General features: G+C 36.2%; 1 protein-coding gene across 3 annotated transcripts in view; it reads right to left on the bottom strand.

The window, feature by feature from the left end:
* Window positions 1-495: 495 nt before the first annotated feature.
* The window catches only part of CHODL (chondrolectin), a 36,105-nt gene continuing 18,200 nt past the window's right edge, over window positions 496-18,400 (bottom strand). For 2 of the 3 annotated variants that reach the window (XM_081950628.1, XM_081950630.1), the window contains exons 2-7: window positions 10,009-10,321; window positions 9,151-9,308; window positions 7,443-7,490; window positions 6,973-7,059; window positions 3,961-4,063; window positions 496-1,242 (exon numbers count right to left, since the gene is read on the bottom strand). In XM_081950628.1, coding sequence (XP_081806754.1) covers window positions 1,158-1,242; window positions 3,961-4,063; window positions 6,973-7,059; window positions 7,443-7,490; window positions 9,151-9,308; window positions 10,009-10,259 — 732 coding nt within the window. In that variant the 5' untranslated portion in view covers window positions 10,260-10,321 and the 3' untranslated portion in view covers window positions 496-1,157. Of the gene's footprint in view, window positions 1,243-3,960; window positions 4,064-6,972; window positions 7,060-7,442; window positions 7,491-9,150; window positions 9,309-10,008; window positions 10,322-16,778; window positions 16,790-18,400 lie in introns of those variants that run through there. The other variant, XM_081950629.1, reaches the window with a different exon arrangement.

The following is an 18,400-nucleotide window of genomic DNA, read 5'->3' as shown; positions in this document are numbered from 1 at the left end:
ATTACAAGAAAGATTTTCTAGCCTTTGAAGTCTACTTTCATATTCTTATCTTGAATCTATTTTTAAAAAACTGTACACAATTCTTTATATATTCAAGTATGCATAAAGTGATGCTATATAGAAGTGGTGTCAATTTCTGTAACTTAGAGGCAGGAATGTGGGAGAGAGGGAGCGAAGGAGCGAGAAAGGGAGGGAGGAAAGGAAGGAAGGAAGGAAGGAAGGAAGGAAGGAAGGAAGGAAGGAAGGAAGGAAGGAGACTCCATGACAGTGTGTACATTTCATGATTTTTAAGTGATTAAGAGATAGCATTTCTAAGTGGCATCAGGGTGACTTCACTTTCGTACGATTTAAAAACAAAACCACAATAAAACCAGAACAGAACAAGATACCTGTATGGAATAAGTTGTCAACCATACATTTCTGCCATTGCTTGTTCCAACAGTAAAGCATACATAGGAAAAGCTACTTTTTCTTTCAGCTTGTTGTCAGGGAATTGAATGTACTAATTCTACTATTTTTGTACTAATTAATATGACCTGAGTACAATACTTTGTGCTAACATTGAACAAGCATTATCAAAAATAGATGGTAGCAAAGAATAATCAAGTACTGTGCATCGTTTTCTTTGCCTTAAAAGAATCTCATCAAATGAATAACACTGATAAATATTTTTACATATATGAGATTACAATAACTCATACTCTAGTGTAGATTTTTTTATGCAAAGATAAATTATCTTAATACACTGTAAATTCATATTAGCTGGAATTACAGTCCATCCATTAGCGAGAAATAATACAATATATATGAAATTAATAATGGAAATAAATGTTAAAGGTTACATTAGAAATATTTTTCTACAACTGACACATAGGCTGAATTCAAAATGTTTTGTCTACTCATTAGTATTTGTAACCAAGTACTTTCCTTACAAAATAATCACATTCTTTTTTTTTTAAGCAGGCTATGCTTGCTATGGAATTAAAAACCAAAAATCATGTATTAAAAAATGATCCAAGCAATAGCCTCAAGGGGGAGTTTCCACTTCATTCTGTTGATCTGTTGCAATTTCAAGCCATTCCAAACTAAGACAATATAACAAGACAATATAAGAAATCCTGAAAAGTATCATTTCTGCTTTCTTTTCAGCCAGTTTTCTATACTTCCAGGTTACTGTCCTTTCTGGGGTTCTTAGAAATCCACAGTGTTGACTGATCAGGGCTGGTTTTTGTTCTTCCTTTACTGGAAAATTAAAAACACAAATTCATGGCTATACATTTGGTTCACATAATTTCACATATTCAACTAGGAACTCTGCAATAAAGGAGGGTGGTAAGGAATAAATCCTAAAAAAACTATCTGAATATTTGTATTAGGAATATTGCTTCATTTACCCTGTTTCAAAAGCACTACATACATATAGCTTAAAACTGATCTTAGACATAAGGAAGCCGAACAGCTTATGTGTCTTGTGTAATATTTAACACTCAAGGCCTGTACCAATTAGCTTATCAATGATTTAGTGCCAACTGAGTTTTTATAAATAACTTCTGCATTAGTATAATTAAAGTATAAAGCAAAATATTAGCAAGAAGAAAACAGCAACCAAACAGAGGAAGTCTGAGGAAAAGGTTAATGATTATATAAATGTGGGAAATCCTCCAGTGAAACAAGCACCTGATCAGGTGAGTACTTGAAGACCTTCTTAGTCAGTGGCTTCAAATTCTATTGGCATAGAATTGGAGAATTCCCCGGAATGTGAAATTCTACTCCTAAGGGGAATTCTGGGAGTGGAAGTGTAATACATCAATACAATACAATACAATAATAGAGTTGGAAGGGACCTTGGAGGTCTTCTAGTCCAATCCCCTGCCTAGGCAGGAAACCCTATACCGTTTCAGGCAAATGGCTATCCAACATCTTCTTAAAGACTTCCAGTGTCAATCTAGCAATCCCTATTGAATGAAATTGCTCTTTTAATGCCAACCTCTGAACAAAAATTGCAAGCTTTTTGACAGTGAGGGCTGAATTTTGAGTGCTGTGCCATGGACTATGTTCCCCAAAGGAGGGCAGGATAGAAAGTATTATTTTATTATTCTTTGTACATTTAAAACTTTTACTTCTTTCACATTAACGATTGCAACTCAGTGACAAAAATTTTGATAGGCTGCAATAATCATATAGCTTTTGGATGATGGTGGTGGTGGTGGTGGTGGTGATGATTCATTTGATTTGCTTCCCATTTTTCTTCTGAAAAAGCGTTCAAAATGGTTGTTTTCAAATATTACAGCACCATGGAAGGAAGCCAAATAAAGCTATTAATGTTGCTGCTGATTTTAAAGGATTTCCTCTGAACAAATGTGGCAAGAACATATTCCCCAAACTATTGTTCAGTAGGAACACTGCTAACTTTCCATGAGTTTATAGAGTTTATCATAATTTCAAGACTGTCAAAGCTCAAAGTAATAAATGTTTTTAATCTTTGAGAAGAATACTGGGTAGCTTAGGCACTGACATTCTGCCTCCAAAACAGAATCAAAAGATGATCTTAGAAACTGAGCAATGTACCAAGTTAGAATCTAAATGTTCTGTAAGGGATTCAGATGTTAACGGAGATGAATCATTGAAGCAATTTCTCCTTGCTTCCCTAGAAGAAAGAAAGGGAAAGCTTCTAAGCATGAATGGTTTGCCATAAAGCACAGGAGAAATGCTTGGTTCCTAATATGATGGGTTAATATCTGCATGCTCACTACATTGTTTTCCTCTTTATAACCAAATATTTCTAACCTACATTCTCTAAATATTAGATTTAACTTCCATAATTCCTCACTAACATATCACACATTTGGGAGGCAAGAAAAGAATATTTGCTGCATTTTCTGGAGGAAATAAAACAAACATTTTTTTTCCCTGGAGCTCATAAATATAAATATTTATATATGGAATTTCTACTAAAATTGAAGCTTTGTATCAACTCCTTCCTCTTGCAACATTTCATTAATCCTCCTGTGTTTTTCCCATGTTTTTAATTGTATCTTATACACCTCGTGCTGAGTGGCAGGGAGTGAGCCTGTTACCTTGTTGGAAATTGAATGTCAGAATTACCACATAGTTATTTACATGCATCCTTCCCAACCACCATTGACGTTTTGGGGAAGAGTTTGCAAATTCATTACATAAATACTCCAGAAGATTGTGCAAAAAAGTTGTAACAAGACATCTTGTGAGTTCTCTGGACTGAATAGATGGCCTTGATTTTTTGTTTGTTTGTTTTAGGACACAACCGCTTGTAGTATATTTGATAAGTCCTGTGTCGCTAAGAAAATTGGAAAATTCTACATTAAAGTAAGATTAAATATTATGAAAATAAGTGGCTAGTGGATAGAAAGGTCCACATTGGAGCATTGTTTAACTCTTTCCTCTGCAACAACATTCCCACTTCACAAAACAAAATGAACAGTGACCATAATATTCTAAGAGGGGATGGAAAATGAAATGATCCATCTTTGGAAAATGGTTCCTTTGAATATTTCCAAAGCAGGAAATACTATTGAGCATAATTGCTTTTTCATAAAGCAGAATATATAATAGAATATATTGTTTCATATTGCAAAGCTTATATACTTTATTTTGATGTTAGACGGAAATGCTACTTTTCTAATGAAGTTATACATAAGCAACAAGCTTATCTATATTGGTTTAATAATACTATTTGATCTATGACAGGGCCACAACTAACTCCCTCTATTTAAGCTGCATATTTTATCTTTGAGTAGGTGGCTACATTTTTAAATGCATTCTTCTTTTACAATACATCCATTAGGCAATATTATCGATGTCATTCACAATCTCTAGTCTTGCATTTTATGTAGACTGGACTTGAACATGAGTAAGTGACTGATGTAAACATATATTCCAAAGTACATAAATCGCAGACACAAATTGCCATATTTGAATTACCTTTTATGAAGCATCTGGAAACAGCAAGTCCCAAAAGCCACTAATATCAACAACAACAGCGGTATGGTTGGTATAACAACGTAAATTAAATTAGGAATTAGACCTACAAGAAAAAAGAATGTTATTACACTTAAAAATATAGAAAGGCTAATTTTGTGTACTAAAATAATACATATATAAATATTTTACTTTGTTTGGTGTTTACACCATGCAAACCAGGGACTCTGAAAACGGTGATTAACAATATGTAACTAAATATTTTAATCCTGAAATTTCTTCAAAGCCTCCTAGCACTAATGGCAAAAATAACTTTTCCCTATAATATGCAAAAAAGAGAAAGTTTCAAAATGTATTTTAAACTTGCTTATTCCAGTAATTCATCCACCAATGGGATGGCAATAGCACTTAGACTTATATTGCCCTCAACAATCTAGGCCAGCGATGGCGAACCTTTTTTGGCTCGCGTGCCATAAGTGGGGGTCGTGTGCAGGCGTGCCACACCCATAATGCAATGTGCACTACAGGCGCTCCCCCCCTCCATTTTTACATGCTTTTTTTGCCCTCCCCAGGCTTCAGAAGTCACTTCCGGTTTGCTCGGAGGATCGTTTTGAGTACTCCGAAGGCTTCAGGGACTTTCTGGAGGCTTCCTTGATGCCTCCAGAGGGTGTCCAGGGGGGCAGGGGAGGCTGTTTTCACCCTCCCCATGCTCCTATAAAGCCTCTGGAGCCTGAGGAGGGCAAAAAATGGCTTTAAAAAAGGGTGGACTCAGCTGGCCAGCACACGCATGCGCGCTGGCCAGCTAACAGGGCAGTGCCTCGCGTGCCCCAACAAATGGCTCCGCGTGCCACCTGTGGCACGCGTGCCATAGGCTCGCCATCACTGATCTAGGCCCTCATTTTACTAACCTCAAAAGGATGGAAGTCGGGATCAACCTTGATCCAGTCAGGATCAAACTCCTGACAGTGAGCAGAATTAGCCTGCAAAGTTGCATTCTAACCATTGCACCACCATGGCTCCTTTTGTTATACAAAAAGTATAACCAAAAATCTGAATGAAGTAGAGTTCAGGTGTTCAACTTTTTGGTTTACCTGGCCTTCATTGTGAAGAGAAATTGTCTTGGCCCGCATATAAAATAATAATGTGTCAATTTTGAAACTGATCAGATCTGTCACAGCCCTTTTTCTGTTCCTCAGCTTGACACACTTTGGGGATGGAGAGAGTTCTGGAATGTCAGACCAGGTATCAACAACTTACTATCTTGTGGGAACCAAGGTCATCCCAACAGGTGCTGGCCATAGAATGAAGGAGATGCCAGAACACCTAATTGGACAATGTGATCTATGACAAGGAGAGAAGGGGCTGTCTATTCTTTTACTATACTGAAAGCGTGGGAAATAACCAGAGCTGGTTTTGCATTTCAAAAGTGTCGATATGATGTAGTCAATAAAGCAATTCTTTGAGAAAGCTAAAAGTCTTTGAGTTGGTGGATTGGTTTGGCTCATCACTCATAACCTTGACATAATGTGCATAAATCACATAATAATGTTCAAGATTTACAGTCTTGTGGGACCATATTACAGCTGTCCAGGCCACATACAGCCCATGGGCCCTGGTTGGACACACCTGTCGTAGAGCATATGAATCAATATTTTTTTTTCATGAACAGAATTCCAAGGTTTATATAAAATTTGTTTTGATGTATATTCAAATTCATATTTTTAACCTGAACCATATGAATAGGGGGAAAACCCTAGTCCATATGGCAAATCCCATCACAGAGATATCCTGCATCCTAATGGATAACAAACTTTAATTGAAGGAACTATAAAAATTCCAACCCCAAGCAAACTTTCCAAGTCCAGAATAGATACAATTGGTAGCCAAGATGAATCTGTGCAAAGGCCCCCTCCTTCAACAGGAGCTGTGAGTCTAGAAAGACCTCCAAACTGTGTGCCGGCTCTGTGCCAGTCCATCTAGAGCCAAAGATGATATGTCACCAGAACCTGCAGTGTTTAAAACCCAAAGCCACTCTATCTTGCCAGGATTAAATTGCAGCCAGTTTCTTCCAGTTTCCATGCATTGTGTCACTGCAGGACATCACCCAGAGTAGAGACGTATAACTTGATATTATTGGCATACTGATGCTGCTGCACATCATGAATTACCTCCCCCAGGAGTTTCACACAGATATTAAATAGGAGTGGTCAAAAACCTGAATCCACCCCATACTATAGTAGCAGTATCATCTAGGCATACCAAGGTATGTCTATAGCAGCCCTTGCCACTGCATTCTGGACCAATTGAAGCTCTAACTAGTAGTTAAGGGCAGACCCATGCATATGGCAACAATCAAGCCTTAGATAATAAACACATGAATGATCCTCTGTGTTCCTTATCCAGAAAAGGATATAGCTGGTGTACAGTTGGAGCTGTACAAAGACCTTCCTGGCCATAACAACTTTGTGCTTCTTTATTGATCCTGAAGATGCACTAGGATTTAGGGAAGCAAAACATTCACCAAGCAAGCATATGGCACAAAGCATAAAAGTTATCATGTGATTATTCAGCAACTGTACATATTTCTAAGACGCTAACTTTTGGATTTCCAAGTTTCCACAAATGTATAAGAGCAAACGAGGTACAACAGCATGTTCTTGTTGTCATGGCCAATAGGGCCACTTTATTATTCATTTATTTATTTCATGAGCTACCATTTGTAAAAACCGAATTAAGAAAAATGTTAATTGCAAAAATGCAAATTTTAAGTATTTCAATGTTCAATTGGCATTTCCAGGAAATTATACTTGAAATTCTTTATCTAGCTGCTATTTACTTTCTGTTGAATCCCAGGATGTCTTTCCCAAATTTATATCATTTTTCCGTTAAAATGCTAAGTCGTACCCAAATTTATATCATTTTTCCGTTAAAATGCTAAGTGCATCTAATTGACTGAAAAATGACTTTTGAAATAACATTGTGAAATGTGATCTAAAAACCAAAAATATCAATTACCCCCGGTTTCAGTAACTACCAATGGAAGATCATCTTCTGACTTGCTTGGATCATTAGGCTTCATGACTGGCACTGTTGCTTGAACTTCTGAAAAACAGTTTTTGGTGGTGGGAAGGAAAGAACAGTAAAATTGTTTTCTATGTCTTTGTATCTGCTTTTGTAATAATACTTAGACAAGGTAACAAAATTGTACAGCTAATCATTTTTAAAAGTAAGTGTGGGTGATAAATTCTGGCTACAGGTTTTATTGCAACATTGGAATCACATCTGGAATAAAAGTTACCAAAACTGCAATATTCTAAAGGGCAGCCATATGCTATAAACTACACAGCTGGATATTTTTCTAAATTGCAATGATAGTTCAAATGTTCCAACTTAGCCTGCTTTTTTAATCTGTCTGAATGTTTTGATTTCAAAAATAATTCACATTTTATTTCTCAACACAGCAATTAGGTCCAAAATGTTCTTACCATGATGTGAATCTGTTCTGTCTCCTGATTCTTTTTCTACACGATCTTCTGTTAAATCAATAAGAAATGTTTTAAAAGTATATTATTTTTACTGTTTGTACGCAACATCAAAAATAACTTTAAGAAACTTTTATAACTAACCTCCCCAGTCTACTTTCATTTGGAAAAGCAAACTGAATACTCATTCAGTCCAATTTTCAAATAAATTGGACTTGTTGCTGTAACTTTCAAACCTCAAGAGGCAGTAAATTGTAGAAGACTCATTGAAACATGAATATGGAGCACTGTATTTTGTGGAATGATATTTAGGAAAAAACAAGGTCCAGAACTTTCGTATGTATGTATGTATGTATGTATGTATGTATGTATGTATGTATGTATGTATGTATGTATGTATGGTGTCACAACCCCTGGTATGCCCAAATATGGGAGGGAACACTCTGCTTCCCTTTTCTGTCCTTCGGCTCACTCCAAGAGATCATCCAGGCAGAAAACCATATTTTTAATGTTGCCTTTGTTACATTTGTGTTGTGTTTGTGCATATGTTTTCGTAGTCATGGGTGTAGGTATGCTGGTCTTGTTGTATTCAGGTCTTTTCCCGTGTAAGATTGAGATTGTTTTGGCAACGTTACAGCGAGGTCTCACTCGCCATCTTCAGGCTAGGTTTTGGGCTTAAAGTGTGATCGGAGCTGCCTTCTTTCTATAAATCTTGGTGGGGGGTTGTGGAGTGCTGGCTTTGTTTCAGTAAGTGGAATGATTGGTTGTGTGGTTGCATCATGATTGGTAGATTGGTGCCGATTGGTGCTGGCTGTATGTCTATTGTTGTTTTGTGTTGCAACGGCCTAGGTAGTGGGTAGGGCTCATTTGTTGACTAGGGCTGGTTTCCAGATGTTCAGGTCTACAGGATATGAAATTAATTTTGAAGGAACCAGGTTAATCTCCAAAACAAAGGGCCTTATCTTTAACAACAACAAGAGAATAATTATGGAAGCTATTGAAATAGAGAAACACCTCCATAACATGAATAAATGTGATGATACCTCCCACCTACAGACACCTGGAAACCAACCCTAGTCAACAACTGAGCCCCACCAAGATTTATAGAAAGACGGCAGCTCCGATCACACTTTAAGCCCAAAACCTGAAGATGGTGAGTGAGACCTCGCTGAAATGTTGCCAAGACAATCTTAATCTTACACAGGAAAAGACCCAAATACAACAAGACCAGCATGTGTGTATGTGTGTGTGATATATATGTGCTCTGTTTTCACAGAATATCCAAAAGTAAAAATAGTGAAGGATGTATATATGAACTATATATAATAGAAGAGATCATAAATTAAGACATTCTTTTACACAAATATTTTATGAAGCGCATTGATCTTACTTGGTTATTATTTTGAACACATTATCTCACCTAGTTATGACACTACTTGGGTGAGCTTAACTGAGCTTCTATAGCTCAATATAAGACCTATAAAATCTATTAGACTGCTATTGCACTGAATGATTTAGCAGCCTAAATGTCATCAGAATGAAAAATTCAGAAGACAAACACAAAGACAGTAACATTATTTAACAGTAAACTATATTATTCAGGGGTTATTTCCTTAGTTCTGAGTCTAGCTTACAAGGAAAGTGCCACGGCTGATTTATCTGTGCTTCAAAAGTAAAGATTGCATCAAGAACCTGGTTTATCATGCCCTACCTGACGTATACTTGCAGATAAAATTGTGCTTCATGTTACATCTGTCGTCATTCCATTGATAAAGATAAGGCCCTCCTAAACCTGGATTTGCAGTTGGCTGGTGATACATCACAACACAAGCTTCACTCCCACAGGAAGGCTCATCAGTATACCAATTTCTATAAAGCAGAAATATAACAAATGCAAAATATAACTTTTGAATCTTTATTATTCTGTTAAATAGTTTTTTATTCCTTTCAGTTTTCCCATATTCCCAAGTTAGCTAAGATGTTGGGCTTTGTGCAACTCCTTCATTACATTTTCCTATGCCAAATAAACATAAGTTGGGGCAAAGATCTATTGCAGAATTTATATTAAAGTTATACAAAAAAAAAAAAACCCTACATGTAAATTGTTGGCATACAACCCCATAATGGATGGAAAAAATACTGTATATGTAATGGTCTGTAAAATATGTTTGGAAACATTATTGAATGACAGTGCAGAATATGGGAAGAAAGAAATATGTTATCCACGATTCAGGAACAAGTGAGACCAAAAGTCATATTCCACTATATTTGATGGGCAATTCTTGGTAGGATACTACCTATCTTCTCACTAACACAGTAAGGAATTAGATCTGAACAAGGCAGAAGGGAGAAGAATGGTACAAGTATAATGATAAAAATCCATGCTGATCTGAGGATGCAATAGAAAAGTACAGTATGAAACTCACAACTGTCTGATAAAACCAAGATAATGCAAAAATGATAAAACACATGACCTCTCAACACAATCTGTAAGTTGTGCTCCTAGCTCCATATACATCTTGGTCTTCTATTGCTAGCCATCTTGGAATAAAATATTAAGAGCATTTACCTGAAGAGGGAACTGCTTCCATCTGTCCATTTGTAAAGATCAGGGCAGGCACTGGATGTGGTTTGTCCCTCTCCATTTCTCCATAGGCCAATCCAGAAGTCTCCATCAGAAATCCCAGGACCTGATTTTGTGAGATTCTGCAGCATATTTTCTATCAGTTTCTGTTCGGTTTCACTTTCAAGACTTAGAAGTACTCCACCGCCCATTTCACAAGCTTGGCGAGCCTCCTGAAAACCCACACGCCGAGACATGTCTTGGAAATAGGCAATCTTGTAGCAGGGTTGTGCTGAATCACCATAGCATATCTTTTGACCTAAAAAAAAATCCCACAAAATAACACTGAATATTTTTTTTATTCATATCCATAGATTTCAGCCATATCTTTTATTATATTATAAGTCATTTAGGTTCAGACAATATTGCTTCCCCGCTTTATCATTGCAATTAAAATTTTAAAAGGAAAGGCACAATGCATGCATAATGTACTTGCTTGGTATGTTTGGAATCATCCATTTGGAAACACTTTCATTTCACCCAATATATATGACAAGAAGAAGGGAAAGAAAAGAAAACATGAGTCCATTTGCTTCTTTCTGAATATATGGAAATTAAAGTATTAGGAATACACTAAAAAAGCTAGTTGTTGGCATGTTATAGTTTCACTCCATACTGTATTATTCTCCATTTTGGGCTGTGTTGGAAAACCATTATATATTTCCCTTGTAGTGATAGAAAGTTCTTGAAACAACATACATAAAAAGGTGTTTTATTACCAGGAGGTGGCTTTCCATGTTTCAGCTTCTTCATTCTTACAATTTAGCATGGGTTGGGTTATAATGTAGCCAAAAACATGAATTTATGCTTACCATAATTTTTCTATCAAAAATATTCAAATTTAAATCTTGGGTTTGAACCACTCAATACACTTGGTCCACCACTGAATATATTACATGTCATTCCTTGACATTCTAAAAGTTTTATTTCTCTCTCAACAGAGGGGAAGGGATATCTCCTGGAAAAAAAGAGTTTTTTGCTTGTGTATATTTAATAGATTATGTGAGATAGTAGAAATGCAAAACTGGAAAAGCAGCCTAACTACCAGAATGTGCAGTGATGAGTTCTAACCCATTTTCAAATTGTTCCCACACAGAAAGCTAGCTCACCTAAATGTCTAGAGTACTTGGTTAATTGGGAATAACTTTTATCTCTTAAAAAATATCTACCTTAAGATAGGTATCAAAGTCTGGTGTGAATAAATGAGGCAAATTAAAGAGCAATGGTTTCTTAAAAATCCAATGGTCTCTAGTACCAAATTGATACTAGGCCCAGAGAAATTAAATAATCTATTCCTGCCTAATATACACATGTAACTGGTTTGTGCTGTATGTTTCTTTTTTTCTCTCTTTGCAATTTATATCAAACCCCAATGCTTACAATATCAAATGTTCTATAAAGAAGCATTTTATTCATTTTCTTTGCATAACCTCTCAATGAAGTTATAATTTCACTAGATATGGGCAGAAACTAATTGCTTATTAACTACTGTGCTGTGGAGTCTTTAATTGCCAATGTCATAAGAGGGGCCTTTATGCTGAAGCAAACTGGCAACAGTTGGAGGAAAATCAAAGGTTATGACTGAATGGTGAAGAAATAAGATCTGATGGAGAACCAGGACTTTGTATTTCATAACAACTGCCTAGAAAATACCTGAAGATCAGACTTGATGATAGAACTGGGATTCATGTTGTGCAACTCTACTGAAAATCCAAGCAGGGAGCCAAGTCCAGAAGACTTCCAGGAATTAATCTCCCTGGAAGAACTTCAGCAACTAGTCTTAGAAATATCTTGGAAATCAAATCGAAGTAGGATATTGACATAAAGATTAGGATCTAATCTCTAATCTCTTCTTCATCAACTAAGAAGTTGAAAAGGAAATGCAGACTAAAATGTAGACTTAAAAGTTAAAATGTATTAAACTGAAGAGTAACAAAAAAACACAATTAACCTGAAAATGACCCATTGAAGCTATTTTATTAATTTAGTTTTTAAAAGTATTTAATTCACTATGAAAATAATTAATTCCATATATTTTAAACTTGTTCATTTACCTTCTCAACCTATAATGTACACACATACAAGCTAACCAAAAATGTGGGGTTTTTTGCCTTTCCAGAGGAGAAGTAAATCAGTCTTATCAGAAAAATAAATAAATGAACAACTGATCTCACACCAACAACTGCAACATTCAGGAAGAAATGACAAAATATTTCAACATTCAAAGATAGTATATTACTGACCCCCAGGTTACAATCTCCAAAATAGAAATTTCATTGGAAACTCCAGATGAATAAGAACTAATGAAGACTTTATTCCATTCATTTTTCCTTGAATAAATACAAATGCTTCTCAGTTCTACTACAGGTGTTGATTAACATAGCAAAACTGAGATTGCCACCAATTACAGATGTTATGAATTTGTACTTTTATATTTTATTGCATTCAGAATGATTTTCAATCTTTGTGCATTTATGTAAGTTTATAGAAAATTGGAGATACAGGCACCAATTCAGAATAATATTTCATGTGCCTGCTTTCCACAAAAGCTTTGTATGGCATAGTAATAGTATAGCATAGTAATTTTCTATGGCATAGTAATTTTCTCAAACTAAAATTGGAAGTAACTAACAAAGCATGGAAGTCATCATGAGATTCCTGCCATTCAATTATTTATAGAGAATAAGAAAGAATAAGGATGCAAAAAGATTACTGCATGGATAAAAAGGGATTTTTATTTAAAATATTTGCATGGTTACCCATCTTAAAGACAAATGTGGGTGGCTCACAAGATAATGTCTGTTTTCTCTTAAATTATTTCTCATATCTCCTGTTCTCCTTGCAGTAATTTATTTAGTTTGTAATATATCTGCTACTCTAATATGGTCTTTGGCATATTATTTTACCACTTAAATTAGGTCTCCTGGGGTCACAGCAAAGAGTGGTCCATCCATAACCTATCATATGATTATCAATCATCCTATCTTACCATTTTGAAAGAACATTAATCTGTTGATTAATTAAATTAAGCATTACAAATGTTTTACTGCAGTTTTTTTCTTTTGCACTGTCGGTGTAACGTAATTAGAAATAGAATCACATTATATTATGACGCTTCAAAAGCAGCTGCAGAGGCATAATTTCATAACTGTACTCTGTATATCATTAGAAACAGAAACATATACAGTTTAAGCACTTTTTGCTGGCAACGCACATTTTCCTGGCTTAACATTCTGAGTAATCTTTTATTTTTCTGTTCAAAAATTGTTTTATGTTAGGTTCTTATAAATACAATCCACAAAACTAGTCATTAATTACTTATACCTCGTGATTCTGAACAAGTATTCAGCAATAATAGAAGAGCTGTCTAATTAATTACATTAAAGATTAAAACACAAGTAAAGCAAGTATTCTTAAGATAAAAATAGTAAATATCTATTTAAAAAGAAAGATCTCTTATCTTTCTTAAAGGGCAGTTAGGATCGAGGGGCCAGCAGTATATTCCATAGTGCAAGAGAACCATCAAAAACCCTCTTCTCCAATCTCCTCTTATTGTATCTCACAACATGATATTTAACAGACCCTTTCTAGGTACCCTCGTAGGACAAGGAATATATTGGAGTAAGTTATTCCTGTTTATTCTAGAAAATAATGTATTATGATTCTAGATGACACTTTAACAGCACTAAAAAAACTTCTTACATTGATTGGTGATGAGACTGTAGATCTTCCAATATCACTTAAAATCGATACCAGAAGTAGTATGGAAGTGGTCCACTTTCTTTTACCTTACTGTTGCTTTGGAAGCATTTTCCATTTTTATGACTTCACTATTTTCTCTGTCAATACTTTCGTAGCTTCTTGTCAAAGAGCAATGCCTTTAAATAAATGAATCGCTTTTCTAGACCTTTGAAAAGTGGCTTAGGAGTCAGTATAACATATATACCTGATGGTTGTGTGGAGATATATTAAAAATAGTCTTATTATTTGTAGCTTGTAATGTTTCAGGTTCAAATCCCTAGCACCATGTAACAGAGTGGGTTCCTGTTACTCGTCCCAGTTTACGCCAACCTCGCAGTTCAAATCATGTAAAAATGCAAGTAGAAAAACAGGAACCACCTTTGGTGGGAAGATAACAACATTCTGTGCACATCTGGTGTTTAGTCATGCCAGCCACATGACCATGGAGATGTCTTTGGACAGCGCTGGCTCTTCGGCTTTGAAATGGAAATGAGCACGGGAATGACTAGCACACATGTGCGAGGGGAACCTTTACCTTTAATGTTTCAGGTATTTCCCCAATTCTTTCTGGTACATGACCACTAGTCATACGTATATATGGAAATCAAGTGATGTACATCCATATAATGTATACATTTACTAGATTTAATGTAAAGCAGGATAGTAATTTTAACTTGATCCTAATGAAAAAATCTGGGTATGCCCATCCCCCTCAAAAAACCTTAAGGTATCCTGGGTAGTTTAAAATATTTAATATGTACTATCAATGGAAAAATTAAGAATAGTTATGTATTTGCAATAATACACCTTTGAAGTGGAAAGAGCATAGGTAAGATCAAAATTTGTATGTATATCTTACTCAGCAATGTTTTAGTATTCATAGATTTACAAAAGATATATAGGTCTGGTTGTACAAGGAAAATATTTTTTCATTTGCTAAATAAATAGGTTTAAGACAGAAATTGAAACTATATTTAGATATGTAGACATTTCTTAAGAACAGAAAATACAAGTAGTCATTCACTTACAATAGTTCATAGTGACCATTCAAAATTATAATGGCACTAAAAAAAGTGGCATGACCATTTTTCACACTTATGACCATCGATGCATCTCCATGGTCATGTGATCAAAATTCAGATGCTTGGCAACTGAGTCACATTTATGATGGTGGAAGTGTCCTGGGGTCATATTGGCATTAGTTCTCATCCATAAATTTAAGACAATATACAACAGAAGGGTGAAATACATTTAGTATTTGTTTACCTAACTGAGTCTTCTTTGCTATTCCTTGATCATATAGAACTTCAACTTTAAATCATGTAATTTAAATTATGTTATTTAAATTTTAAATAATTTTATATTATTCTCTCAACCAATGTGAAGATGTCTCTGAAGAATGCACCAAGGGTCTGCTCATTGCAAACTGACAATACCAGTGTCTTGCAGAGATCTATGGTAGCTTCCATGTCCATTGAGCTATCTGGGTGTAGAGGTGCATTATTTTCTCTGAGGTGGACACTTTCAGAAATCACAAAGGAACAGGTACTTTCAGTGGATGGAAGCAGTACAATTTTGAAAACAGAGGCTGAAAAATATTTACCTTCTAAAACCTAGTCTTACTCGTCAATTTTATCTGCATCATCTAAACTGAAGACATTGAAATATACTATATCTGAATGCTGAACAATAAACCAAAATACGTGATTTATGGGATTACCTAATTTTTGAGACTTGCCCAATGTACTAAAATCATAAGCTAATTTTACTGACTGGGTTCAAATAACTTGTAGTATCAAGGTGGTTACCTAATCTATGGTTCAATAAATCATGCAACACTAGCCAACTTAAGAGTGCTACTCAGATTATACTGTTTAGTTTCTCAGGGGATTCAGACAGCACATAAAAGACATGAAGTATTGCCAAGCATTACTTTGTTTGGCAACTTCATTTTTCATATGACATAATATAATTTTATAAACATATTCAACACCACCAATCTTATTTTGCCTTAAGAATTTGAGCAAAATAAGCTTATCCCTCAGAAGAGTAACAAATTAAATTTTGACAACAACAGACAGTACTTAGTATATGACCAGAGGTGGTATTCAGCAGGTTCTGACTAGTTCTGGAGAACTAGTAGCGGAAATTTTGTGTAGTTCAGAGAACCGGTAAATACCGTCTCTGACTGGCCCCGTCCCTATCTATTCTCTGCCTCCCGAGTCCCAGCTGATTGGGAGGAAATGGGAATTTTGCTTTAACCATCCCCTGGAGTGGGGAAGGAATGGAGATTTTACAGTATCCTTCCCCTGCCACACCCAACAAGCCACACCCACCAAGCCATGCCACGACTGCCAAGCCATGCCCATAGAACTGGCAATAAATTTTTTTGAATCCATCATTGTGTATGATATATATACAGATACACTGAGTTGAGTGATGTGCGGTGAGGTTTATGGCTGGTGAGGTAGCAATTTTTTAGGCTTGTGGACTTAAACTCCCAGAATTTCACAGCCAGTTCTGATTTAAAGCGACAGCATTTGTTTTTCTCCTTTGCGAAAGAAGCTTACTTCTTTCTTTTTCTTCTCCCTTCCCCTCCTTCCTCCCTCTACCCCTCCCTCCCCCTCTCTCAAACACACACACACACACACACAGAAGTTGGATTGGACTATTTCTCCTACCCCTTTCCCTCTCTCTCACTCACTCTCTCTCAAACAAACACACACACACACACACAAAGTGTGTGAGGCGGAGGCAGGGAGCCAGTCAAAGAGCCATACTGGAGCACACACACTTTCCCCCAGCCCTGGAAGGATCCAGCCCAGCTTCACTGATTACAGATTTGAAAAGGCAACGTGGCTCTGCCTGCAAGGGAGCACAAGCGAGCCAGAGTCCTTCCCTCCAGCCTTTGCCCAAAGCCCCGCACCAGGAGGATGAAGTTTGAATTCCTCCCCCTCCCTCCGACCCACACATACCTTTTCCAGCTGTTTCAGAGAGGATTTCAACTCTGCTCTTGCCTCGGGTCCTCTGAAGAAGCCCCGCCCAAACGAGCGCCCTCTACTATGAGGCAGGAGAACTGGGTGCCGCCCCTATGTTAGGAATTTTTAGGCTTTTAACCCTTGCTTAACTTAAGGGTTAAAAGCCTAAAAATTCCTGACGTGGGAGCGGCACGCAGTTTTCCTGTCTCATAGTAGAGGGCATTTTTAGAGGCTTTTTTAAACAGTTAAGCAGTCATCCACGGTGAGGCAGGCTCAGGCAGCAACTAACTCAGTCTGACTTCAGCTCTCTCCTTTTTCCCTTTACATTTTCTTTTCTTTTCATGATGACAGTAGTGAGGCTGTGCCTCCCCTGCCTCACCTGACTGCACGTCACTGACTGAGCTATATTGTAATATAAACTTACGATGTGGTCTTGGGAAAATGTCTGCCTTTCAACTGAACCTTTTAAAAAAAATGTGGATGCAATATGCCATGCAATAAAATCAGCTAAAAGATGATGGTGGTTGTTTTCCTATCATCTTGAACAGAGACAGGGGGAATGTAAGTCCAATAAAATCCAACTGAGTACTTGGGCAGACAGCACTTAGGATTGTAAAGAAGAAAAACAATTCCTTACTGGCTTATTATAAACATGTCTCAATTTTAATTTCAAATTGAAAATCTTCCCAAAGACCATTAGACCACAGATCACATCTTTAATTAATTAGTGTAAGCATAGCTCAGATGGCTACCTGTACCTTTCATTTAGCACAGCTGCAAGGCCTCTCTTTTGAAAAAAATCTTAGTAGTAATAGTAGTAGTTCTAGTAAAGGAAGCTGTCATGTAAGCATGTGTAGCCCTACTTGGATTTCACAATGTTATACTATAGTCTGTGTGTATGTGTGTGTGTCATTAGAAATAGCTATTGATGCCAGAATTCTTAAGTTCAATCTATTTCTCATAATCAAAATATTTAAAATGTTATCCACAATACTTAAAATGTTATTTCTATGTTCTAGGGTATTAAGTACCTCATTCAGTTTTGTGGCATCTGCAAATATAGTGGCCATTCTCACCAACTCATAACCAAAGTATTAATTAAAATATTGAAGAATAAAATACCTAGGTCTTACCCTTGTGGCATCCCTCTGAATCTCTCTCAAATATGATGGAGGATTTATTCTGCTCTTTGACCGTAATACAGGTTGATTGATTGATGTAGGATTATTAAAGAGCACTCTTTGAGCCTAATCTTCAAGACAGCTATATATCCACTTAATTGTCATGCCATTCAGCCCACATTCAGCTAGCTAGCTAATCAGCATGCCATAGGGTACTCTGTCAAATATTTGGCTGAAGTCAAAATATATTAAAACTACAATATCTATTCAGGAAGTTACCTGATCAAAAAATGAGATAGTCTGGCAACATTTGTTCGTAATAAAACTATGCTGCAATCTGATAATTATCACATTGTTTTCCAGGGGTTTATATATCACTGTCCTTATTATCTTCTCTAGAAATTTCTGTGATATCAGTGTCAGAATGTCTGGTCTCATAGTAGCCATTCATGGAAAAGTAAAACTCACAAAACTAAAATAATATGAAGAGAGGCGTTA

Source organism: Natrix helvetica (assembly GCF_964273705.1).
Source record: "Natrix helvetica genome assembly, chromosome: 4".
Lineage (NCBI taxonomy): Eukaryota > Metazoa > Chordata > Lepidosauria > Squamata > Natricidae > Natrix > Natrix helvetica.
This window is presented reverse-complemented; position numbering and strand designations above follow the sequence as displayed.